This window comes from Camelus ferus, chromosome 5, assembly GCF_009834535.1.
Source record: "Camelus ferus isolate YT-003-E chromosome 5, BCGSAC_Cfer_1.0, whole genome shotgun sequence".
Lineage (NCBI taxonomy): Eukaryota > Metazoa > Chordata > Mammalia > Artiodactyla > Camelidae > Camelus > Camelus ferus.
In genome coordinates this window covers 84885551-84912271 of record NC_045700.1, presented here as the reverse complement: position 1 = coordinate 84912271, position 26721 = coordinate 84885551, and the positions used below count along the sequence as shown (strand labels likewise).

At 45.3% G+C, this 26721-nt stretch overlaps 1 protein-coding gene across 4 annotated transcripts in view; it reads left to right on the top strand.

Annotated features, from left to right (window-relative positions):
• Positions 1 to 26721, top strand: part of SERPINE2 (serpin family E member 2) — a 52884-nt gene that overhangs the window by 14536 nt on the left and 11627 nt on the right. For 2 of the 4 annotated variants that reach the window (XM_032480348.1, XM_032480351.1), the window contains exons 2-3: positions 17783 to 18063; positions 20840 to 21067. In XM_032480348.1, the coding sequence (XP_032336239.1) occupies positions 17805 to 18063; positions 20840 to 21067 (487 nt within the window). In that variant the 5' untranslated portion in view covers positions 17783 to 17804. Of the gene's footprint in view, positions 1 to 1173; positions 1507 to 1860; positions 2065 to 17782; positions 18064 to 20839; positions 21068 to 26721 lie in introns of those variants that run through there. The other 2 variants (XM_032480349.1, XM_032480350.1) reach the window with 2 other exon arrangements.

Here is a 26721-nt window from a genome sequence, read left to right as displayed (position 1 = left end):
GGGCTGAGCCACACCAGGAAAGAAAGAGCATGCCTGGCTGCCTGAGGATGCTGCGGGAGGCTGCCCTCAGCAAGGACCCAAAGCACTGAGGCATTCTCTTATCTCTCTCTCCTGTTTTCATTCACCAGACTCATATGGAAGGTCAGATCAGCTGTGAGGAGCCCCTTCCTTCCCCCAAATCTCCTCTGGCCTCCTGTTCCTTCCCCACCATTCTTTGCCTCCTGTTTCACACCACCCATCACCTAGCACACTAAGGCTGAAAGCCAGTTGAGTCTGTAAGGATGGACCAACCAGCTCCTCCCTGGTGGTTCATAAACGTTACTAGGGATGTAGGATGCGCATTCCCACTGAAATGACGTTGTAAATGGTGGTCAGGGAACACTATATTAAAATGCATGCTTGCTACTGTGATTCAGTCAGAGTGTAGGTTAATTAGGCATTCTGTGGGCAGAATTAAAGTCCTAGCCACCAACTTTTAATTTTTCTCTGTCTGGATCAGTGGTTCGTTCTCAGCCAGGGGCAATTCCCCCTCTCTCCCAGGGACATTTGTCAGTGTCTGCACACATTTGGTTGTCACAACTGGGTGAGCCAGTGGGTCGAGGCCAGGGTTACTGCTGAGCATCCTGCAATACACAGGGCAGCCCTGCAACACAGAATCATCCAGCCCCAAATGTCAGTAGTGCCGAAGTTCTGCAACCTGGCTCTAGAATTTCTTTTAAAAAAAAGAAAAGAAAAAGAAATGACTTCCCAAAATACTTTTGATCACAACGTTCTTGTAAGACGGTGGCTTCTGTCATTGACATTTGTACATGAAGTGAATTCGGGTGATTGCTGAAGGCCTGGCTTTTTCAACAAGGCCTTGGTTACGTAGAGAGCACCTCGGAGTCCTGCGTGCACATGTTGGATGCTGGCTGGGGCAGTGTGGCGAGCAGGACAGAGAAGGTGCTCACTCCACCCGCAGGCATAAAGAGAAGGCGCGGTAACAAAGGTCCTAGTTGGAAGGAGCAAGACTAAGGCCGAGCTCTGCCCGGCAGGTCCTGCGATCCGCCAGGGGGAGTGTATCTGTATAAGGAAGCCAGATCCGGACCAGGCTGGCCAAGCCGTAGGCTCTGGTGGGGGTGGGGGCGGGTGTTTGCATCTCATCCGAAGAGCTCAGGGAAGCCATTGCAGGTTTGATCCAGGTCTTGGTGTTGAGGGTCAAGGTCCGTCTTCCCTATCCACAAGGTCACTGGGGCAGTGCAGACAGTGGGTTGAGTGTGATGTCCTCTTGCAGGAATGTTGGTGGCTTGCTGAGCACAGAGGAGGGAGAGAGCGTGGACCATCAGGAGCTGTGTCAGAGGCAGAGGGACAGAGCTTGTGTGGTGTGGGGGAAGGGAGAGGATGGAGGGCAACTCCCAGACTTTCTACTTATGCTCGTGGCTGGATGGGGAGCTGCACTTACTGAGATGTAGAACCTTGAGGAGCAGCAAGTTTGAAGGGGGAGGAGTAGAATTTCCGTGAAAACAGGTAAGGAGACTTCTCTATTATCTTTCTACCCAATGTTTCTTTAGAAAAGAAAGTGGGTTTTAGAATCCACTCTGCTGGCTAAAATCTAAGCCATTTCTCCTGGATTACCTCTTCTCTCCAGTTACCATTATAATGGGTTTTCCAGTGAAGCTCAGAATGACTCCTAAATGGCTTCCTTGAGCAATCATCAAGCGTTTTCTATATTAGCTATTTCCTCCATCTATGCGAATAAAACAACGAGATCCTGCTCACCATCCAGACTTCCGAGACAGGGCTTGTGTGGCTTTGCCACACGGACACTTTTTAAAAAATTGTGTTAGTCTAATCCTGCCCTGTATCATTTGCCGTCGATAGGAAACATTTCCTTATTCATCAGCCCAGCAGTCTTGTAAAGAACACCAGGAAAAGTCACCAGAGCCTGACCTCCTGTTTCCTAAGTCACTCAGTGTCCGCATGGTCCTTTCCTGACCCCATCACCAGGGCCACTCGAGGAGGCTGCACAGAGCCCAGCTGCTGACCCCAGGAGGACAAGGCCATCAGGTCACCTTTTGACCAGAGGTGAGACTCTGCTAAAGTCACATGCTAGACCTTCAAGGCCTCCCATGGCAAAGAAATGAAAGAAATGGCCCACAATTGAAAAAAGACCAGGAGTAAATAGAAAAGGCAGCATTAAAGAGTCCCTTTGATTTTCGGAAATTGGAATTTGGGGATATTTTGGAGTTGAGGGAACTGTTAGTGTGGGCTGGGGAGTAACCCTGAGAGGCTGAGGAGAGAGACCAAGGACCCTTCACCCTCCATGACAATGGCAGTGTGGCAGAGCCTGCTGGTTGAGCCCTCGGAGTTCAAGAGCTGTCCAGAGGACCTGAGCTATGTCACCTTTTTTCTTCCTCACAGCAGCTCATCAGGCCAGGACTGCTGTTGTACCCATTGCACAGATGGGAAAACCAGGGCACAGTGAAGTTTGGCACCTGTCAAGGTCATGCAGCGAGTGGGCAGGGGACCTGGTCTGAACGTCAGTGGCTTGTCTTGGGGCCTGCAGAGGGCAAGAGGTCCAAGAAACAGGGCTGTCTCCAAACAAAGAATTATGAAAAGGCACAGTTACGCAAAACCAGATTTTTGATAACTTTTTTTCTTTGGAGTGTTGACATTTTTAGTGCGCTTGCAGTATTGGGAAAAGAATCAAAGTGAATAATAAAAAAGATCTGTCTTAAGGTACATTTGTTTGCTGACTAAAATTTTAAAATAAGGTTTCTTATTTTGTACTTTTTATTTTAAGATAGTTGTGGATTCATATGCAGTTACAAAAAACAATAGAGAAAGATCCAACATGTCATCTTCACCTGGTTCCCCCAAAGCTAACGTCTTGTACAGTGATAGTACATGACTGTAAAGACCACAGCTAACTAGGACAGGGGCATTGTCCGTCTGTCCACCTTACCCAGAGTTCAGCAGTTTTACCTGTTCCTGAGTGTGTGTGTGTGTACTTATTTCTGTGCAGTTTTATCACACTGTAGAGTCGTGTCACCACCACGGTCAAGACACAACAATTTCACTACCAGGATTCCTCATGTCAGCCTCTTATATTCACACCCACGCACCGCCCTCCCAGCCTCCCTAATTCCCAGTTACCCCGAATATGTTCTCCATATCTATAATTTTGCCATTAAAAAAAAGTCTAATGGATGGAATCATACAGTAGGTGCCCTTTTAGAGCTGACTTTTTTTCCCTCGGCGTAATTCCCTTGAGACCATCCCAGTCATCACCTGTATCAACAGCTCATCCCTTCTTACTGCTGTGTGTCCCATGGGAGAGATGTGCCACAGTTTATTTAACCAGTCCCTCGTTGAACAACGTCTGGGTTGTTTCCAGTTTGGGGCTTGTTGCAAGTAAAGTTGCTGCAAACATCGGGGCAGGCTTTTGTGTGAAGACCTGTTTCCATTTCTTTGAAATGAATGTCCAGGATTGCTAGATCATATGGTTAAATGCATGTAAGAAACTGCCAAAGTGTTTTCCGGCGTGGCTGTACCGTTTTCCATTCCCACCAGCAACGTGTGAGTGAGCTAGTTTCTCTGCATCTTCTCCAGCATTTGGTATCATCACTGGTTTTTATTTTAGCCATTCCAATAGGCGTGTAGTGACAGCCGGTTGTGGTTTTAATTTGCATTTCCCTAGTGGCTAATGATGTTCAACACCTTTTCATGGGCTTAGTTGCCTTCTGTATGTGACCTTCAGTGAAATGTCAGTCCGTGTCTTTGGCCTGTTTTCTGATTGGAAGGTTTTTTACCTTTATGTTGTGAGAGTTTTTTATATATTAGACAGTTGTTGGATATGTTGGTTTGCAAATATTTTCTCCTGGCCTGTGGCTTGTCCTCTCATCATCTTTGTAGAGTCCTTTGCAGAGCAGATATTTTTTGATTTTGATGAGGTCTGGTTTATCAGTTTTTCCTTTTCAGGGTCCTACTTTTAATATCAAGTCTAAGACAAAATAGGGTTTTGATTCCTGCCTCTTCTAACATGCAGGGTCTGATCGTGAGAAGGAAGCAGTGGGGCAGGATGGACACTGGAGTGTGAAGGGTTGTTCTCCCAGCCTCCGTCTAGTTTGGACCCCGGTGTGTGTCACAATGAGTTGTTGGTCAAGGTTATGGCCCTGGGGACCTGTCTTACAAAGACTATAAGATGATGATGGTGTTAAAACAATTTTTTTTTCAAAATCTCAGTTTCCAGAACCACCCGTAGTACCTCCTAACACAAGGCCTTTGTGGACATGCGATCCTCAGTCTGCAACGTTCTCCCCTGTCCCCAGCCCCCTCCCCCTTTGGTATATCAAGCTCCCCCTCTAGTGCCAGCCTTCCTCAGAGCACCTCCCCGCGGGTGTGCCTTGGCTTCCCTTTGCTGCCTGTTCTACAAGCTGTCCGAGCACTTGCAGAGTAAATATGTAAAAGCGAATTAAGTGTCCATTCAGTCTTATGATGATTTCCTTGAAGTCCCTTTCCATCTCTACCAAGGTTTCTCAGCGTCGACCCTGTTGATATTTTGGGGACAGGTCCTCGTGCAGAGCTGTCCTGAGCCTCGTAGGATGCTGGGCGGCACCCCTGGCCTCTGCCCTAGATGCCAGTAGCCCCCTCCCCCTGCTGTGACACCCCGCACCCTGTTGTGACAATCAAAAATGCCTCCACATGTTGCCAAATGTTCCCTGAGGGGCACACTGCCCAGGCGGAGAGCCACACTCTAGACTATCAGCTCTGGGAGAGGAGGTACCGGGTCCGTTTTTCTTCGTGTTCTCTCCCGGCCCTGTGCCTGGTACCCTGGTGCTTCATTAATGTTTGTGAAATAGATCAATGGATGAACGGTACCTGCTGGCAAACCGTTCTCTTTATACAGCAACCTTGGAAAGATCGCTTGATTTCAACAGTATCAAGTGAGTTTAGTTGTGGAGCTGAGCGCTGGAAATCTAGAGTTCCCCTCTTCCTAGTTTCCTCGCCCTCCTTCCCTTCTGCCTGAAACAAGGATGCGGGAGCCTTTGCATTGCTGCCTGATGGAAGCCCACATCCCCCGCTAACACTGCCAAGGCAGAAGAAGCACCTCCATCCTTCACGGGGCTGGGCGGCCTCCCGCGATCTCTGAATGCTCCTTCCTTCCGAGAATAAGGGACATTCCTGCCGGCAGAGCAGGAACCTCCGGCAGGTGGCGTTTTTGGGATGACCTGGCGCAGGGATACACTGGAGATGCAATTCAGCTTTGGTCTCGCGAGTCTCCTTCTCTCTCCAGCTGGTCTCTGCTCCCTTTTCATGAGGGAAGGGAGGAAAGTAGAGGTTTGGGGGCAGTTTTGCTTAGCTAAGCACTGTAATTGGGTATAATTAGTTCAGAAAGTTCCCAAGGAGTAAGTACAGTAGTCGGAAGAATAATTTGGGGTATGTATGAGCGTTTTAGATTTTTCTCTCTGTACCTGGCAGATCTGTTCCCTGAACCTGGCTTTGGTTTAGCCAAAATAAATAAATAAATAAATAAAGGACTGCTGAGAGCGTGGGGGACCGGGCAGTGGGTGGGGAGGGGCAGGCTGTTGGGAGGTGATGCCTGGCCGTGTCGGCGTCATCGGCTCCTTGCTGCTGCTTTACGGGAAGGATGTCGGGGTGCCCAGAGCAGCTGCAGCAGAAGGAGGTGGAGGCTTGTCCTCCCCCCGCAGAGGAGCAGCCTGGCCTGGTGTAGACGCCTTCCTTCCCTTGTACTCCTCACAGGAGGCTCAGGGTCACGCAGGCCTCCCCCCTCCAGCTGCAGAACCCCTTCACCAGGCTGTGGAGGAACCTGATGTGATGAGGCGGGCTGACAGGCCTGAGCTTTAATTACTGGTAGCACAGACCTTCCCTTCTGGGATTCACAGAAGTGGTGGACCGGATTCCTTCCTCTCCTCTGCAAAGAAGCCTTGGGTCGAAAGTTCTGGTTGGGGTGGGGGTGCTCTGTGACAGCTGGTGTCAGCGCAGTTGTTGCTTTAACAAGAAATAGCCTGTGACTTCAGCCTGGAGCCTCAATTCTGAGTTAAGGGAAGTCACTGGTGACACACTGGGGAAGAGTTGGAGTGTGTGTATTTTTGTACCTTAGACCAGGCTTCCTCATCCTCGGCACGACTGAGGTTTGGGGCTGGATAATTCTTGTGGTGGGGAGCCATCTTGTGCACTGTAGGGTCTGCCACATCCCTGGTCTCAACCCACTAGAAGCCATTGTCATCACCCCACCACCACCACCACCACCAGACATGACAACCAAAAACATCTCCAGAGATTGCCAAATGTCTCTTGGGAGGCAGTGTCACACCACCCCCCGCCTCAGCTGGAACCTCTGCACTAGAGTAACAAGCATCCTGTTCAATTCCTGTCCCCTGGAAGGCTGTGGTCACTTGTTTACTCCGAGTGTTTGATGATTTAAGCACAGGACAGAGATGTAGAAAGAAGTTAGCGTTTCTTCCCTTTTTCCTTGGTTGACCCTTTAAACTCCATCACAAGACTCAGCATGGTAGATTGGCTAAAAGTGTCAATTTTCAGACATCCCTTCACCTTGGATAATCTGTACTGTCCGGGCAAGTTATTTAATTTTTCGGGGCCTCAGTTTTCATCATCTATAAAATATAAGTACTAATGCCTACTTCTTAACTTGAGGATTCAGCTAGACATTAAATGTATAAAGCTCCAGGGACAGTAACTGGCATATAGTAGGCATTCAGTAAATGATGGCTAATATTTTTGAAAACGTGAGTGTATTCTACAAGCAAATCGGAATTTTTTTTAAGTTAGCAATAGCAGTTGCTGCTGCTGCCTAAAAAAGACAGTTAATTTCCATTGAATTACAGTTTATTTCATAAGCATTATTGAATCCCAGCTATATACTAGGTACTATGCTAAACCAGGAAATAAAAAAATTAACTGTAATCCCTGCCATTAAATATCTAATACATAGATTTAGCCACAAAAATGGGTCGAATCATGTCCATCAAAATAAAGCCACCACTTACTGAAAAAGCTCAACATGAAACGATTTATGGGTTGTAATGGGGTATAACTTCATTTCACTGTAGATAAAAGGATCCTACTATATTCTCAACTCTCTCATTTTACAGAAAGCACCAATTTTTATTCAAGTTTTTATGATCCTGTGATTTAACCACTGTTCTCATGTTCCATTGCCTTCTCTGCTCCCCCTTCCTACACATTTCAGCTGATCTAAGTCCCTGCTGATTTTTTTAAATAAATAAAAAAGGGATGCTTGTTTTGAGTGATGTGTCTGTTACAGAAAGTTTGAAAAATATGAAACAATATAAAGACTAATAAACTTAACTCAAGTTCCCACCATCAAAAATAACTATATAGATAATATCTTGATACCTGTCTGCCTAGTCTTTTTTCTGTGCCTGTGTATAATTTTTATATAGTTAATTACACCGTAAGTAGTTTTCTTTTTTCAATTAACAGATATATCACCACAGTCAGTTACAATGTGTCAATTTGTGGTGTACAGCGTAATGTCCCAATCATGCATATATATCCATATATTTATTTCCATGTTCTTTTTCATTAAAGATTATTACAAGATACTGAATATAGCTCCCTGTGCTATACAGAAGTTTGTTTTTTTAATCTATTTTTGTATATAGTGGTTAACATTTGCAAATCTCAAGCTCCCAAATGTATCCCTTCCCACCCCCTTTCCCTGATAACCATAAGATTGTTTACTATGTCTAAGTCTTTTTTAGATGAGTTCATTAGTGTCCTCCTTTTTTTCTTTCTTTCTTTTTTTTTTTTAAGATTCCACATATGACTGATATATTTTTCTTTCTCTTTCTGGCTTACATCACTTAAAATGAGGATCTCCAGGTCCATCCATGTTTCTGCAAATGGCATTATTTTATTATTTTTTATTGCTGAGTAGTATTCCATTGTATAAATATACCACAACTTCTTTATCGTGTCATCTGTCAATGGACATTTAGATTGCTTCTGTGTCTCAGCCATATAGTATATAGTGCTGCTGTGAACATTGGGGTGCATGTCTCTTTTTGAATTAAGGTTCCCTCTGGATATATGCCCAGGAGTGGGATTGCTGTATCATATGGTAAGTCTATTTTTAGTTTTTTGAGGAATCTCCATACTCTTCCATAATGGCTGCACCAAACTACATTCCCACCAGCAGTGTAAGAGGGTTCCCTTTTCTCCATACCTTCTTCAGCATTTATTGTTCATGGACTTTTGAATGATGGCCATTCTGACTGGTGTGGCATGATGCCTCATTGTAGTTTTGATTTGCATCTCTCTGATAATTAGTGATATTGAGCATTTTTCCATGTGCCTATTGGTCATTTGTGTGTCTTCATTGGAGAGTTGCTTATTTAGGTCTTCTGCTCATTTTTGGATTGGGTTGTTTGGTTTTTTGTTATTAAGTTGTATGAGCTGCTTGTATCAGAATATATTAGCATATCTTTATGTTTTCTTCAAAGATAGTTTCTTAGCTTCTGAAAGATAACTGTGTTGGATGGATGTCATGAACTGTCCTTTATTGTTGGACGTCATAGGTCATGCTCTCTCAGATGCAGTCCTTGAGTCAAGGATAAAGTGCAGGTGATTCATTGAGGAAGTGCTCCCAGGTGAAACAGTAAGGGGATGGGAGAAGTGGGAATTAGAAAGGGAGGCAGCCTATCATGGGGGCGATATCAGGTGAAGACCTCCAGTCACCCTAATCCCATGGGAGGCTCTGGAGGTTCAGTTACACCTTCAGGTGGTCTTTGCCACCTCGAGGCAAAGGAGCTGGTCTTCTGTGCTCCAGACCAGTAGTCAGAGGCTGTTGGCCTCCTGGATGGCAGAATGGTGTTTGTAAACTCCCAGCCACTGAGAGCCCACTAAGATGATGGGCTCCAACCCTCACCAGCAAGCCTCTGAAAGTAACAACTAGAAACAGCAACAAAGCACACAGAAGCTAGAGGATAAGTGCACACAGCTGCTAAAAGCTCACCCACAAAGTCCCTCCATCAGAAATTTGGGTTGCAATGATCATTGCTATTGCAATTATATATTGCAAAGAATATTGCAGTGATTTTGCTGCTAGAAATAACTCCACGGTGAACATTTTTAGACCCAGTTCCTTTTTGATTATTACCTTAGGATTGATTGATAGGGGTATATTCCAAGAGATATACACATTCTTAAGATTATATATACCAAAAATTGCATTTCAGGAAGATTTTTCTCAATTTTCACTTCATCACTTACTGTTCACTTATTAGCAACAATCTAGAGAGCATCAATTTCTCACCTTTGAGTAGAAGACCTGTAGACAACATCAGAGTTATTCTCAGGAGCCAGAAAAGTCCTGTTCCTGGTCTAGCTTTGCGTATAGACTGAATAAATAATATCTCAAAATATGATTCTTAAAATGTATCCAGATGCTTTTACGTGTAGATAAAAAAGAATGTGCATTTTACTCGTGTTTGTTAATTCATGATAGTATTTTATCATGTATTTTCACCAGTGCTAAAAAAAATATCATTAGTCATGATGCATCTCTAATACATTTTTAGGCCTCAAAAAGGTGCTACCTTGTTTTAAAGACTGAGAATCACCGGTCAATAATCACTGTAGTATCTTAGGACACCTCTTGTCTGTCGATTAGAAAATCACCCATATAAACTGCGGTGTCTTAAAGATTTGTCAATAAAAAAGTCTATAGGACTTGACACCATGTGTAAAACAGATTTAATGACCCAAGTCAGCAGACTGAAAAAACACATCTCAGACCCACGAAAGAGCCGTCAGAACCATTTTGGAACATACTTAACTACCTCTACCCCAACCATAATGTGACCTCCCTTTCTCTTACAGAGGTGTGGGAGTACACCATCCTGGTCTTATTCTGTGTCTCAAATAGTCTAAAGAAGTTATGAAGATACAGACAGGGCTGTATCAAGGCAGAAGTATCATGTTTGATGTATTTTCTTAACTTGATCCTTGAGCCTTTCTAAATAGCTACTGAAATAAAAGTCACAGACTATTTCGGGTCTTGGGCACTGAGGAAACCAGGGAAGGGAGCCAGCGTTTACTGAGCACCTACTCTGAGCCAGGCACTGTGCTGGTTCCTGTCTGTCTTTTGTTTGTGCATGTAGCATTCCCATGACCACCCCTGAAATCTGATTTCTGATAGAGTGAAGGAGAAAGCTGAGGTTCATAAAGATTATGGCTTGCTTTGGATCCCTTGCTCTGGATGGTAAAATTGGGATTGGAACCTTAGAAGAATTTCCCCTGACACTTAGAGGAAAATAGAATAAATGTTCCATAATCTTGTATTTTAAAAGATGGACAACTAACAAAGCCTCAGTTGCCTTCTTCCTGCTAGCCTTCCCTCTTCACCCCAAAAGAGATTTCAGAATGACTGATATGTGGGTGAAAAGCCCCAGGTTGTCAGAGTGTACTTAAGATATATGTCTCTTTGCTGAAGGAGTCTGTTAGACATTGTTACCATACGTTTCAGTAGCTGAACATTTCTTTCCTAGGTATTTTTAGGTTCCTTCTGGCTAAATTAATTAGTATCATGGATCGAGCATACACTCTGAAGTCTGGGAAAAATTTAAGAAAAAAGATCCAAAAAGGTCTCTAAGCCTCTCTAGTAACCTGGAAGAGCTCGTTTTAGTACCACCAGGCTCCTGGCACCTGGATTGGTTGGCACTTCCTGTTTCTCCTCCTCAGTCTTAAAGATGCTGACTCATTCTGATGACGCTGTATGCTTCCCAAGAGTATCAAGATGCCCTTTGTTTTGCATGTTCATTTAATTTTCTATCTTAAGAGGAAGTGGTAGGTATTTGGCAGACATATTTCAGCAATGTTTATAGAAGCTTGAGGGACCAGAGTCCTCCTCTCTCCGTTATAGGTCCGGACTTGAGGCTTAACCTCAAATATTTGTGCATTAACAACTGCAGTCATTTTGCAGATACAGCCTTCATCTCTGTTGGTCAACTCCTGAAGGTCTCCAGGATGCCTCTTGCCAAACACCGTTAACAGTCAGGCCTTTGCCTGTTGGCCAAGTATTGGTGAGAAACACTTGGCCTGACTGCTGGGCAGCACAGCCCTACTTAAGGCCTCTGGGAATTCTCAGTTTGGCAGCCTGACACTTTCCCTTCACATTGATTTTTGGAGGGGAAGCTCTGTGAACAAAGCTGTTGGGAGATGTTGTGACTAATGTAATCTGACGTGCTGTTTTTCTCTCCCTGCTGAAGCCTCTCTAGAATTGGTGAATCCAGAGGTAGATTCATAAAGGATCTTAGTTTCCAAGAACCAGGATTCTAGCGACCAGCAGGAGGTCAGCAGTTTCCCAGTGCTTGAGAAAAATGTCAGCTTTCGTTGAGGGGAGGGCCCTGGCTGTCCCACCTTGCTTGCCCCCTGAGGTGAAGTAGGGGACTGTCGGTGTCCTGCTGTGGGCCAGGGGTACACTCCAGGCACTTGCATTGTTAGGATCCCACTCTTAGGATCCAGGAGACTCACTGCCTTCACATGAGGGGAATCCACCTTCTCATGCCCAGCTCACTCCCCCATCTTTTCATCGTCCAGTGCATGTTCCCCGGGGCCTACAGCCACGGGAGGCAAACCAGTTCTCCTGTGAGCGGTCTGTCTTCTGTAGTTTGAATTTCAGTGTTTGGATACAGTCCAAAGAGGGATGTAAATGGATTTGGATTTTTCCACACTGCTGTTGCCCATTATCCCCACTGTTAATTTAGGGTTGATTTGGTGAGGAGACTCAGATTGTGGTCTCTAAATACTGTCTCTCACTGAAAGGAACCAGAGTTCCTTAGAGAAGTGTCTGATTCCAACTGGGACAGGAAATATGCAAAATGGGCCTGGACCATCTTGCCAAACCAGAAACAAGGAAGCTTTTGAGACTGTAGGGTCATATGAAAGGTTCAGGAGCCAACCTGAAGAGGCCCGTTCTGAGCATCAATAAAAGTAATAGCATTTCAATAGATCAAAACCCTTAAAATATGCTGAAAAACATGCGTTCATAATTATACTAAGCAAACAAACAAAACAAACCCGCTCTGGTCAACACTAAGAATTCTGGGTAACCAGGTCATTATTTGAGAATGATACAGGGGATGAATCTTGCCTTTGCTATACAAACTGAACCTCAAGATAGCCAGATAGTTGGTTATGGGAAATTTCTTTTTATAGACATACTCCCACTAATAAATGAAGAAAGAAAGTAGCTCCATTTGGCAAGCCCTAATAATACAACATTGTAAATCAAACGAACAAAATAATAACATGCAAGAAAAAAAGAAAAACCCAAAAAACAATGCCCTGAGGCAACGATCATGACTAACTGCCAACATCACAAAAAAGAGACAGACGGCTGCTGTCTCCTGACTGTAGCACCCTGAGCAATACCTCTATGAAATATTTCTGCAAAAAAGAACTTTGAATCTGATCAGCGTCTAGAGCAGAAGTTGGCAAACTTCCCGTGAAGGCCCCGGTAGTCAGTGTTTTCTGGCTTTGTGGTCCAGCTGGGCAGCTGTCTGTTCAACTTGCTGCGGGAGCTTGAACACAGCTGAAGACAAAACAAAAAGCATGGCCAGATCTAGCCCAGGAGTTTGCAGACCTCTGTTCTAGGTCTAACTGCCAGTTTACAGGCAGTAGGAGGACCGAGGAACTTGTGAAACTGCGTCGCATGAATGCAATCGGCAAACTTCAGCCTGGGAGACCCCGCAGGACAGATAAGCTGATTTCTTCCATTAAAAATCCCAAGGAAAAAGTTCAAAGTAAAGCAAGTAGGGGAAGATTTTTAAAAAGACAAGAGACATATCCACCAGTGGCAATCTGTGGAACTTATTTAGATCCTGTTTCAAATAAACCATAAAAAAAAAAACTAATAGACAATCAGGAAAGTTTGGACACTGACTAGATATTTAACAGTAAAGAGTAATTAATTTTTGAGTGGGATAATGATATTGTGTGCGTGTGTGTATCCCTTAGGTTTAGAGTGTATACTGAAAATATTTTGAATTACGTGTTATCTAGAATTTGCTTCAAAATAATCTTTGATTTTAGAAGAAATAAAATAAGTCATGAGTTGATAATTATGTTATCTGGATGTTGGATATTGAGGATTTATTTTTGCATGTATTTGAAATCTCTTATAAAGATTTTTAAAATAGATGCATTTTACAAAATATAGCATTTAAACCTTTTTTTAGAGAAAGAGAAGGGATGGAGTATTTTCTGTTTGTTAGACGCTCCTGGGTCATCGTGAAGCAGATGTGAATCATCTGGCTAAGAGTTGGAGCCAGAAGAGTCCTGTCAGTGGTTTTCCCCCCAAAGCTGTTTACGTACATCTTTGTTAAACTAAATAGGCCCGACAGATGTCATATTATTTATCACTTGAGCTGACAGCTATCTTCTTATTTATCATTTGCTTAGGTGTTATATGTAAAATATAATTATTTTGTAAGAAAAGAATGTGTAAGGTTGAAAAGAAGCTTCATCATCGGTGACCAGCAGTACCAGTTAGTCTCCCACTGTTTCAGCCGTGAGCATCCGTTCAGTGCAGGTGTCCGGCCACCAGGGCCGTCACAGCCCAGAGAGCTCATGTAAGCGATGGCAGCCGGCTTGGCTGGGCCCGGGGCCGCGGGAGCAGAGGGAGCTGTGGGTACAGGGAGGCAGGCGCCCGGCCCCTGGGGTGGTGGCTGTGCAGGGTGTTTGCCATGGGAATAAGAGAACCATTCATTTTCATTTTTCCCTGAGAATAACTCTAGATTGTCTGTGACATCATTTAACTTGTAGTTGTTTAAAATCTTTTCAGAACGCCTGGTCTTCCAAACCAAACAGCCATGCAGCTGGATTAGTTCCATGCATCAGCCTCTGGTTTGGTGTCTACCCAATGGCTAGGCCCTACACGGGGGCCTGTGGCACTAGGTTCCAAAGTGCCAACGTGGCCCTGCGTTCTGTGGGCTTCCAGTCTAGTTGAGAGGGGGAGAAAAGCATACTTGAGAAACAAAGTAAGAGGCGCAGAGAGGAAAGGCTGTGGGAATTCAGAGAAGAGGGCGGCCAGCCCCATCTGGGACAATTAGGGGAAGCTTCCCGCAGGCCACAGAAGGCGTTGGGGGGAGCACGGGTGATCGAGGTGGAGGGCGAGGGGGAGAGAGAAGCAAATTCACGGGCAAGAACAAGGCCACGGGCAAGACCAAGGCCTAAGAAGAAGCCAGCCCTGTGCGAGGAGAGTGGGTAGGTTCCAAGCTCGTGGTCCTCCACAGCTCATCAGTGAAGGAGTTTTCAGGCCAGGATGGTGTTCTGGGCGATCAGATGAAAGCAGGCAGCAGTCCGGGAGTGACAGAAGTGAAAGGTGACTTGATTGTGGCGGTGGTTTCATAGGTGTACACACCTATCAAAATTCATCCGATTTGTACATCTGAAATATGTGTAGTTTACTGTATGGAAGTTATACCACAGTAAAGTTGTTTTAAAACAAAATAGGCAGCAGACAGTGGGAAGTACGGCACTGAAATGCAGCGGAGGATTTGAGCTGCAGGTTTGAGCAGCATCTGTCTAGAGGTGAAGGCTGAGGTCACGGGGTCTGCAGAGAGTGTTTCTCTAGCGTCTGCCCGTGGCAGGTGGTACATTTATAATGTGGAGATGCTCTCCGAGTCTGGCCTTTGCATAACTACCAGCCCATTATTAGCTACACTAAATCTCGCCTGAAGCTCAAAGCAGCACCCAGATACTTCAAAACATTCCCTGCACTGGGAAGGAAAGGTTTAGCCTAAGAGAAGCTGTACGTCCGTGGGGAAAAAAACCCACATTTGGAAGAGAGTACCTGTGGTAATGGCTTTATTTATAGGTTTATGGTCACCCTCCAATGATGGCCTAAAGTAGAGACTTATTTTTTTATTGTTTTGAAAAGATCATTCAAGAAGTGGAAACATTTAAACAGGTTTGTGATCATTCATATTGATGCTGTGCAGTACATTTGAGCAACATCTTTATTTCTTCTTTCTCAATTGAAAGTTTAAAGTGTAATTTCTCTTAAAAAATAAAAATAAACGGAAGATGACTATGGTGTTCCCGTAATGAAGCTCTCCTTGTTCTAGAGAGTGAGCCTTTCAAAGCCTGTTAACGCCAACTGTTACTTCATGTAAAAGACTATCTATTTGTATATGAATATGTATTAATAGTAGGAATGTTATCAGCCCAAAGTATGTATAGATCAACACCCACTCTCCTAGCTACTGAACTTTGGAGAGAAGTGAAAACTTAGACACGAACATAAGCCAGGTGAGTTTAGATGAGTGAGCATGTAGCCTAGGAAACTGAGGCCAAGAAGAAGTTACGCCCAGAACATCAATCAAAAAATAGCTCTGATTCCAAGTTCTGCACAGCCCTGACCCTGTCCCAGCGCACTGTTATGAAACGACACACAGACATCTCTCAAAAACGTCCCAAATCCAAGGAACCAAGAAAAACACCCGTGGCAGCCTTCCCCTGCTTCATAATGAAACTGTTCTTTTAGCAAAAATTCACAACCAAGCAAAATTCTGCTAAATAAAATGGCTATTTATTTGGGAGACTGTCTCTGCTGACTCCAAAACCTTGGAGCTGTTAACTTTCTCTCATTATCAATCCTTTCTACCTGTTTGATGATCTTCTACATAAATCTATGGTGTTTGGGTGAATCAACTTTAAGCTATTAGAGGCAAAACAAATTTGATGTCCTTTATGATTATGCAGATTCAAATATTTATTCAAAAATTTGCTAATCCAGGAGGATTTCTTAGGGGAGTGTAGATTTTGGATGCTGAAGGCAGATGCCAGACTAGAGCTTAATGCAAGAGTCAATGGTTCAGATTGATGGAGTTGGCGCCAGTCACCGGATTTGTCCATTTGTAACGAAGATGGAACAAATTGTTTTATACTTAGGATGGCTTTGTAGTAAATTAAACTTTAAAGAGGAAATTTATTTCCGGAAAGAAAAAAGGGAGAGAGGCCGGGAGATCCGACCCGAAGTCTAATTCTTAGATGAAATGAGTAAAGCTTCCCTAGTCAGGATCTGGAAGCTCTCCAGTGTCCAACAGGCTGAAAGTAACTTAGGGGGATGTTCATGGTATGAGAGCCAGTCCAAGGTGCCAAAGTCAAAATAGGCCGCGCTGGCCACAGGGGAGCCCCCGGTGGGAGCTTATGTAGGGCACTTACATGTTTTGAATTTAGACGGCTGCGTTTACACAACCATTTTACAATTAAGCTCTGGATAAACGCTGAATATTCTAAATTTTTTATAACATGCTTGTTTCACAATATATAAGAAAGTTGCAACATCACTGTGAACGGTGGCCTTCGTGGTTCACCTTGTGGCCCCGTGTGCTCCACGGGGAGCAGGCAGGGAACTCTGATTCTGCTGACAATCCTCTTCCCAGCGCAGTGAATTTCACTCTCCCTGGAAAGTGCTTGGAGCTAACAGTGAGTGAGGCTCGGGACTGAACAGACTCGTTTTCTCAGTCACGCTCAATAAACATTATTTTGATGATACAATGAAAAATAATTAACAGAAAAAGAAAGCATATAAGCCATCAGATTGAGTCAATACCACACGTGTACTTATTGGCATCCACTGCTGTCGGACGCAGGGCACTTCGAAGTTCTCATTTAGTGGAAGTCTTTGCTTTTCCATAAACACATGTAAAGTTCCTACCTCTTACTTGTCATAGCCAAGCTCAGTAAGTGATAATCAGGAAAACATATTTCCAACAAATCCCTGTAATGGAGACATCAGTGTAAACAGGCCATCTTCACAACTGATGAATTTGCCAGTTGTTCTGCCTTATTGTAGATTTAAGGGCGTCACTCAAATTTATTTTAATGAGCAGTTCTTTAATTAAGAAAGTAATAAGCTTATGGTAAAAAAAAAAAATCATGGGCATGTAATCATAAAATATTCACAGCAACCGCAGGGATTCACTCCCTTATTTCAGACCCTCCAGCGGTTTCTCGTGGCTCCTAGAATGGAATCCAAGAGCCATACATAGCTCCGCATGCTGTTCGTGACCTGGCCCCTTTTTCTTCTTCACCTCCACGCCTTCTCTCTCGCCCACATCTCTTCACAGCCACACCAATCTCTGACCGTCTACCTTCATTCCCACCCTGCCTGGCATGCCTTTCCCCTGATCGGTACATGGCAGCTCTTTCTCATCACTCAGGTCTCGACACGTGTGTCCGCCTGCAGAGGCGGTGTCCCTGACCGTCCTCTCCAGTGCTGCCCCACCCTGGGCCCTTCATTCACTGACGTCACTGTGACATGGCTGTGGCCCTGATCGCTCTCAGAAATGACTTGATTGTTTACTGATTTATTTTCTGTCTTCCTTCTGGCATATAAACCCCAGGAAGGCAGGAGTCTTGGCCATCTTAGTTACAGTTCTGTGCCCAGCACTTGGACAAGGGCCTGGCACACAGCTGGGCCTGGCACACAGCTGGCCCTCGGTAAATATTGGTAGAATTGGATGAAAGGTGGTTACGAGGCTGAAATAACAGGATAGTGTCCGGCGCAGAGCTGGGACCTACCGAGTGGAAGTCTCCTTCCTCTCTCTCCCCATCCCTCCAACAAAATGTAGGAAAAGAATTTAATCTGCACTGATCTACCTTGAATACACTGAAGGCATTCAGTTACACTGAATGTAGTAAATCATATCTCGCGGAGTACAAAGTAGTCCCCGAATAAGTGTTCATTTAAGGAGAATGTAAATATGTTCTTTATCTCCTTGTTCAGGTTGTCTTTGCCGGAAGGAACCATGAACTGGCATTTTCCCTTCGTCCTCGTGGCCACCGTGACGCTGCCCTCCGTGTGCTCCCAATTCAACCCTCTGTCCCTGGAGGAACTAGGCTCCGACACGGGAATCCAGATTTTCAATCAGATTGTCAAGTCTCGGCCTCATGACAACATCGTTGTCTCCCCGCACGGGATCGCGTCCGTCCTGGGGATGCTTCAGCTGGGAGCCGACGGCAGGACCAAGAAGCAGCTCACCACGGTGATGAGATACGGCGTGAATGGTGCGTGCGCCCGTGGCCCCGCCTGGCAGGGCCTTGCGGGAGGCCCCCGGCAGGATGGCTCCTCACCTACAGCCCCGAGGAGCAGAGCAGCCTGGAGGGGTTTCCCTGCTGCCTATCGGGGCTTGAGGGCCGGCCTGCCCCGCTACAGGACAGACGTGGCTGTGCTGGCAGTTTGGAGAACTGGATTCTGGCCTCTGTCCTGTAGCTGTGGGGCTTTGGGTCAGTCACTTGATCTCTCAATGCTCCCATTTTCTCACCTCTAAAAAGAAAACTTCCCGCCTGCCCCACTCCCACCCCCCACCCCCCCATCTGTGGTGTACAGAGCTAAAAACGCCGTATGGCTATGAACGTACTTTAAAAACCATAAGCCCGGGAGGTGGGTGGGTGTGACCCTGGTGGGCGGCACCGGGGAGCCCGGTGGTGATGGGACCACTCTGCATCTTGATGGTGGTGGGGGACACATGGATCTCCATGGGGGATGAAATTGCGTAGAGCTGCGCGCCGGCACGCACACACGCACGTGCATGTGAAACAAACGAATGGGCTCTGGCGACTGTACCAATGGCAGTTTTCTGGTTGTGGGTCTCCGCTGCAGTCACACAACATAGTGCCATGGGGGAAAGTGGGTGAAAGGTGGAAATACACGGGACCGCTCAGTATACTGCTTTGCAGCTTCCTGTGACTGTATCTTTATTCCGAAATAAAAACCTTAATTTTTTTTTCTTTAAAGTAAGGTCCAATTGAAATGGTTTCAATTCTTTGAAAGGAAACCCAGTTTAAATTACGTGTTTGAATTTAAGAGCTTACCCCTCCTAGTGCGTTACTTAGCTTCAGCTCAGCTTTTCTCACCCGAGTCCCCTTCCACTGCCTCCTACACGATGCAGGGCACGGCCCGGGGACCTTCCTTTGGCTCCCACGTGCCCCGTGACCTTAAGCAAGTCACTTTTCACGTCTGGAGCTTAGCGGCTTCGTGGGGAAGTGAGGGCGTTATCCCACCCGGGTTCTTCCCCTCCCACTGGCCTTAAAGGTCTAGGGAAGCTGACTGCGCTGCCGCCTTCGCTGGGAGAGGAGGGGAGCGATGCGCGCTTAAGTACCTCCCTCCGCGCGGGACCTGATCTTTCTCAGCGTGGCCCCTGAAGCTGCCAGCACCAAACGCCCGCCGGCCCGCTCCGTTTACACAGCATCACCCTTTTGCAAGAGTTTGCAGTTTGTTCAGCCTGCTTGAAGCGCAGAAGGACTGAATACTTGGGATGCGCTGTGCCGCCCCTTGCTTGGAAGCTCAGCGCTCCTGGTGATGTATCACTTCACAGTGAATCACCGATAGCGGCCCTGGCCTCTCCCAGCGCCATCTAGGCCCTGTCGGCCAATATCGTTACAAAATATCCGCCGGATTTTTATGATTTGTTATCACGCTGAGCCGCATTGATTTTAAGCAGTATTTTCTAAAGTTTTGACGATGTTGGCCTCTTGGCAGCTTCTCCCCACCCCCACCTTTTCTTCCTCCAAAATCTCCGGCAGCTGCATTGTATGACTTCAGTTCCCACGACAGACAGACTCATCTTGGGAGCCCCAGTAGGTTTTCAGGGGCCTACTTTGGGCTCAGCCTCTGACAACTCACAGAAGTTATGCTCTGGTTCAGGATGGAGGCAGGGCAGTCTGGGGCAGAGGAGGGTCTGCCCGACCCGGGCGCGCAGGGGTCTGGAAGGGATGAGTGCTCTGACTGGTCCCTGAAGTCTCCTGTTCCTTTTGTCCTACAGAGTGCCTGCCCGGTCCTGCCGGGCCTGCCCTGCGGAACGAGTGAGGGGGTGGAGTCTCCAGAGACCTAACCAAGGGCCTCCCCTTAGCTAAGAGGGACAGGTCAGCTCTCCAGGGGACCACCAAGGTGACTGCCTGATGTTTTAGGGCAGTGTCACTTTGAAAGAACTCCAAGAAGAAGACGGATCTGTAATTTGAGCTCTCTGTGGAAACACATTTCATCCTTAGAACTTATTTCCGTCTTTCCTGTACTCTAAAACTAAATGGACCATATGTGAGTGGCTCATGTGAAATAAAGCCTACTTTGCCATAAAATTAATCCCCGTACTTTGTGAGCCTGATATCAAGTAAAAATCACATTGTTCTGGGATGGTGGCACCAGGCAACTTTTTGTAGTCTTTCTGATGCCTATTTTATACTTTTGTTTTATTTTGGGGGGAGGAGGTAATAAGGTTTATTTATTTTTAAAGAAGGTACTGGGGATCGAATCCAGGACCCTGTGCATGCTAAGCATGTGTTCTACCACTTGAGCTATACCCTCCCCCCTTATACTTTTAATTTTTTCTGAAATAGAGAAAAGAAATTGCACTGTTAAATCTTTGGCAGGAAAGGAAACAGTGCTTAAGGTTGCTAAGAAAGGGAGACTGGGGTAGGAAGACTCTTTTGATTTATTCCCCTGTGTCTACATAACCAGTCTCCTCAGTGCCAGGAAAGTCTTCCAGGAGATCGAGGTCTGCTTGGGGAAGGTGTGGAGAATGTCTTGAAGACACCTGTTTTGCAGCTAGAGGCACAGCTGGATCCTTAGGAGCGATTAATAGTTATACTTCGTTTTAGGAGAACTGTGCCCCCTTTCTTCCTAACAGAAGCCCAGGAAGAAAGCAGATAACTTCATCTCTTGCTCCTCATGCTTGTCTTGGTTATACTGTTCTAATTTGCCATAATATAAAAGATGTTAAAAAAAAAAAAAAACTTTCCTAAACTCTTGCAGAAATGTTACTGCATTTTCTCCTTTCTCCTTTAGGAGTCGGCAAAGTGTTAAAGAAAATCAACAAGGCCATCGTCTCCAAGAAGAATAAAGACATTGTGACAGTGGCCAACGCAGTGTTTGTCAAGGATGGCTTTAAAATGGAAGTGCCTTTCGTCACGAGGAACCGAGACGTGTTTCAGTGTGAAGTCCGCAACGTGAACTTTGAGGACCCCACCGCTGCCTGTGATTCCGTCAATGTGTGGGTTAGAAACGAAACCAGGGGTGAGTGGTCACGGTTCCCGGGAACTCTTCAGTGTGATTTTAAACTCTGGATAAAAGCACAAGTCCGGCTCTGAGATTCGAACTGGGGTCTACAAGTCCGCTGGCCCTGCCGCTATGAAAGGCCTGGACCCATCTGACAGCCCCATCCTTTTCTTTCTGGGGGACCCCACGGCTCAGTCTGCCTCCCTTCCCTTTTCGTGCTGCCTCTCCTTGTCCCCCCTGGGAACTTTCCTCCCCAGGGCTCAGGGCAGCCCCCAGACTTCCTCCTTCACTGCAGCTCACCGCCAGAGTCCTTGCCTACAAGCCCTTGTCTGATCTGAAGGTTTTATTGCTCATTTCTTCCTGCTTCTTTCTTTTTTTTTTTTTTTTAATGGAAGTATAGTCAGTTACAATGTGTCAATTTCTGGTGTATAAAATAATGTCCCAGTCATGCATATATATACATATATTCATTTTCATATTCTTTTTTATTAAAGGTTATTACTAGATATTGAATTTAGCTCCCTGTGCTATACAGAAGAAATTTGGGGGTTTTAAATCTATTTTTATATATAGTGGTTAACATTTGCAAATCTCAAACTCCCAAATTTATCCTTTCCCACCCTCTTTCCCCTGGTAACCATAAGATTGTTTACTATGCAAATCTGTTTCTGTTTTGTAGATGAGTTCATGGGAGTCCTTTTTTCTTTTTTCTTTCTTTTTTTTTTTTAAGATTCCACATATGAGTGATATCATATGGTATTTTTCTTTCTCTTTCTGGCTGCTTCTGTTTCTGCTGTTCTCTTTGCCCAGAATATGCTTCCCAGCCTTTACGGTTCAGGATTGATCTCTCCCCGCACCTTCCTTGCCTCTTTTTTTTATTGTTAGTTGCTGTACAGTATTATATAAGTTCCAGGTGTACAATGTAGTGGTTCACAACTTTTAAAGGTTATACTCCATTTACAGTTACCGTAGAATATTGGCTATGTTCCCTGGGTTGTACAATATATCCTTGCAGTTTATTTTCTACATAATAGTTTTTACCTCTTCATCCCCTGCCTCTCTGTCTCCCCTTCCCCCTTTCCTCTCTCCGTACCTTCCTCTCCTCTGGCTCCTGTCAGCCCAGGAAGGAGGCACCTCCTCTTTGGTTATGACTGACGTGTGATTTTCCTGTACTGTGCGCTTCACGAGAGCACTTCCATGCCGTGTGATGATTACTTGTTTACGTGCATGTAGCCTCCCGTGAAACGGAAGGAATGTCTAGCATCAGTGTTTTAAACCTGTTCATTTGTAAACTGGAGGTTCAGGTGGGAGCATTCAGGAGGAGAGGTAGGTGCAGAGCCGCAGAGGAAAGTTAAGGCTAGGAGCAGAGATTTGGGAACCATTTTTCACACAAGGGGAGAGTAAAGGTCACAAAAGTGGAAACAAAAGAGACTCAAGGAGGGGAATAAGCCCCAAAATGAAATTTAGGGAAACTTTGGCTTTTGAGGTCATGTTTCTTCAAAGCTTGGTTCCTGCAGTGCCCAGGGTGTATGTTAGAATGCACATCGCCGGACCCCCTCCTACTGAATCAGAATCCCTGAGGCAGGGGCCTGGCATTCTGCACTGGAACAAGTCTTCCCCCAGGCTCCCTCCAGACTTACATATGTGAATGTTTGCAAACCATTTGAGGGACTAATGAGGAGAGGAACTAATGGGGAGACGGAGGAGAAATGTTCTGGAGGGCGGTGGAGAGCCTGGGTGTTATGGTAAATCTGTGACATCCCTGTTCAGCAGCATCCTGGACAGTACAGTCTGGGCTCCCTTCCTGCAACCACGAAGCAGTCAGGAGACCAGAATATGTGAAGGGGTCAGCGTGTTTGTCTGAGCCTGTGGGGCTGAGAACAGAGGTGGGAAGCTGACGGCACTCAGATGCCGGGTGTCTGCATGCTGTGGCGTGTCTGTGCCAGCCAGCTTCTTCTTTACTGGATACTGGGAATTGTAAGTCCCCCAGGATGACACTGGAGGGTTTCACCACTTGCACACGCACTGACTCAGTGAATTGTTCACAGCGTCCAGGGAAGGGACAGCGAGAAGGCTGGAAAAGTGCTTCTCAACCCAGCAGACCTAACTCCCACTTTTAAACAAAGGTTTTCATACTCGCCTTACTGTCTTGAAACGAAATCCCTAGCTCGTATATCCTAGGCACACATGCACAAATTTTTAAAAATTAATATAATGCTAAAGTGTAATACAAGGAAAAACAAAAGTAATTTATGTATGTAATTCAGTAGGTAAACCCTTGTGTACCGCTGCCCCTGAAAGTAACAGTCAGAGTGTTAGAAGAATTGACATGTGAACTGACATTCATGCAGAACGTGAACTGATAGCTACAAAAGCGGACCGAGAAGGCAAGCTGCACTGGGGACACAAAAACCACGGGCTGTGCTACCATCGTTGGTGCAGTTTTTTTCTAAAACGCTGCAAGACTCTTGGTAAATTTCCGACCAAAACAAGCACAAATTCCACTGGGTTTGGTTTGCGTGGTAGTCACATTCCGAGCAAGTTTATCCTACGTTAAAAGTATGCAAAAGAACAGCTACTTTGTGTTGACCTACAGGAAAGAGTGAGGCTCTGGGCTCAGCTGACAACGGGCAGGATTCTTGCCAACTCGAATATCCAGCGGGGCACTTGAAAGCTCTGCGGCAAGCAGGACCGTTCATTTTGGGGGCTGTTTTGAACACCGCAGGGCTTATAGCATCTCTGGCCACCACCCACTCAACCAGAAACGCTCCCACCAATTTCCAAACTGCCCCACTGAGAGGCACTTGCTTACATGCGAGGTCTCAGAAGGACCCTAGAGACGGGACAGTCCACTTGTGGAAGACCGCTGCATGGAGATGACAGATCCTGCCCAGCAGAGAGTGGGGGAGACTTCCCAGTGTGCTGGGATGTGGTGACGGCCCAGCTGGGGCTGCCCTGCCACCTTTCTGCAGCCTCAGCCTCTCTGTGCTCCAGCCACACAGGCTGCCTTCCCATCTCTTGTACTCGCCCTCCTCCCTCCAGTCACAAATGCCCCCCATGCATCCCGCTACCTGGAATGTGTTCCTTCCCGTTGTCCCTTGCCTGTTCATTTTCACACTATCTCACGAATGCCATAATAGTTAAAAGCATAAGTGCCCGGTTTGAATCTCAGTTCTGCCACCCGTTGGCTGTGTAACCTCAGGCAGGTTACTCAGCCTCCCTGTGCCGCAGCATCCTCGGCTGTAAAATGGAGATAAAATAGTGTTAACTGCTAGACTCGTTAATAAGGTTGTTAATGGGAATATAAGTAACATGCATAAAGCATTTAGCACGGTGGTGGACACTTAGCAAGTGTCCAACAGATGGGAGCTACTTTTACAGCTCAGCTCAAGTAATACTTCCTCAAGGAACCACCCATCCCTGACCTCCCTGACCTGGTCAGATCCCCCTCTAATTTGCCCTCACATCCTCAAGTACTTTCACTTCAAGATATTTATTGCAATTGCATTTCCAAGTCATTTATGTCAGTCAGCTTCCTTCCAATCCACAGCTTTTTGAGGGGAAGAGCTTATTTTTGTTTTGTTTTCTTACCTAAAAGTGCTCCTGGCAGATGGTAGGTAGGCATCAAAGAATGGGTGGGGTGGATAAGTGGATGGATAGATGGATGGATGGATGGGTTAGTGGATAGATGGATGGATGGGTGGATGAGTTGATAGATGGATGGATCGAGGGGTAGATGAATGGATGGATGTTTAAGGGTGAGTAGATGGATGATGGATGCATATTTATTGCCATTACTGATGTCAGGTCCCCCATGTGCCTCCTTGCCTCTAAACTATGCATTTCTTACATTTCTCTCTTTTTCCTTTCTTTTTATTTCTCCATGTCCCCTTACTATATCTTAGTTCCACCAGTGGCAACAAGAGGCTTTATTTACCTCAGGAAAAAAGGGCTGAAGAGATTCCTTCAGACCCCTGGTGCGCACTGACAGTATGCTGAACACAGAGCCAGGCGTGATTTTTAAAAATGAATGACAGGGTTCCTGTGCTTGTGCGGCTCACAGTTTAGTTGAGGGAGACAGACATGAAATTTGGCTAGAATAAAATACCGCAGTGGTGCTGAGCATTGGGTTCTATGGAAACCGGGAGATGGAGAGGAGGGTCAGAGAAGGTGTGTAAGGAGAGGGAGCCACGTACGTCTCAAAGGCAAGTAGGAGTTGGACCAGATAATGGCCCCAGCAAAGGCAAGATGCAGCCTTTGCTATCGGGAAACCAACTCTCCAAAGCTTGCTGTCGCTGGGGCACACAGTTCTCACTTCCTTCTCTCAGGACGGGGTCTGTTCACAGCAGCCGGCCCTGCGTTGAGTGCTGGCTATTTACAGCTCAGCTATTTTCCTTCCAGAGCCTGATGTAAGGTGGCATTGGCGCCCCCTTGTGTCAGTGACGAGCAGTGCTGTCACTGGCTGAGCCAGCGGGTCAGGAATCCTCTGGGTGTGCTTCTTCATGGTGATTTACATAAACCTCTGTTTATGGAACATCGAATCTTCTTGAGCTTCATTTAAAAGGACTTAAAGCTCTCTCTGCTGAGTTAGACATTCCTGTTTCTTCAAAACCATTGGTTTTACTCTCATCATTTAACGTATAGTAACTTGTATTTATATTATGCACTTTTAAAAAAATTGGGCCAAAAGCTACACTGAACTAATTTTTAACAACTTTGGTATTAGTGATCTCTCCTAAATGCACTGTCACACACACACACACAGCTGAATCTTCAAACACCGAGCAAAAGGAACCTAAGTGAGAAACCAAAGCTTCGAGCACTTTAGAAGGATCTTCGTGACTCACAAGGGCACCCTGACACCGCAGTGGTTGAGTTTCTCCTTCACTTCTGCACAGATGGGCTGGACCATCCTGACGTCTTGTGAAGAGCGTTTTCTTTCAAAATTAGTTCTTCTAGGACAGACCCGCTTTCTCTCTATCTCTGCAATATGAGCACCTAGGTCAACCCCTGACCCACAAACACCCCTTTTAGTCTCAACTCTTCAAGTAGCTTATAATAACCAGGGATTCCACACTAACAATCAACATTCCTAAAATCTTACGAGAATTTAAGCATTTGCCTTAAAGAACATTACACAGGCTGAAGGGTTCCTTTATGTTTGGGAATAAATTAACCCAGTGTTTAAAACTGCACAACAGACAACTGTTTACCTTGTGCCAATCAAAAACCTCCACTGACAGTCAGAGTGTCAGTTATTATCAAAAACAGAAATTAATTATTAAGTATAGTTTATGGAGATGAGTAAAATGTTCTTAAAACATGGGGCATATAGACAATTTGTTATAAAAAATTTCTTGAAGAAGTTTGATAACCTCAAATAGAGGATCTCTAGTCTTTTGTGGTTCTCTGATTTTTTTTTATTTTGTTTTTTATTGAAGTAGAGTTGATTTATAATGTTGTGTTAGTTTCTGATACACAGCTTTGTGATTCAGTCATACATATACATATTTTTTCATATTCTTTTTTATTGTAGGTTATTACAAGCTATTGAATATAGTTCCCCATGCTATACAGCAGGACTTTATTGTTTATCTATTTTTTATGTAGTTGTTAGCATCTGATTTTTAACTTGTTTTCATCTTTTAATTTTTAGTGATAGGAAAAAATTA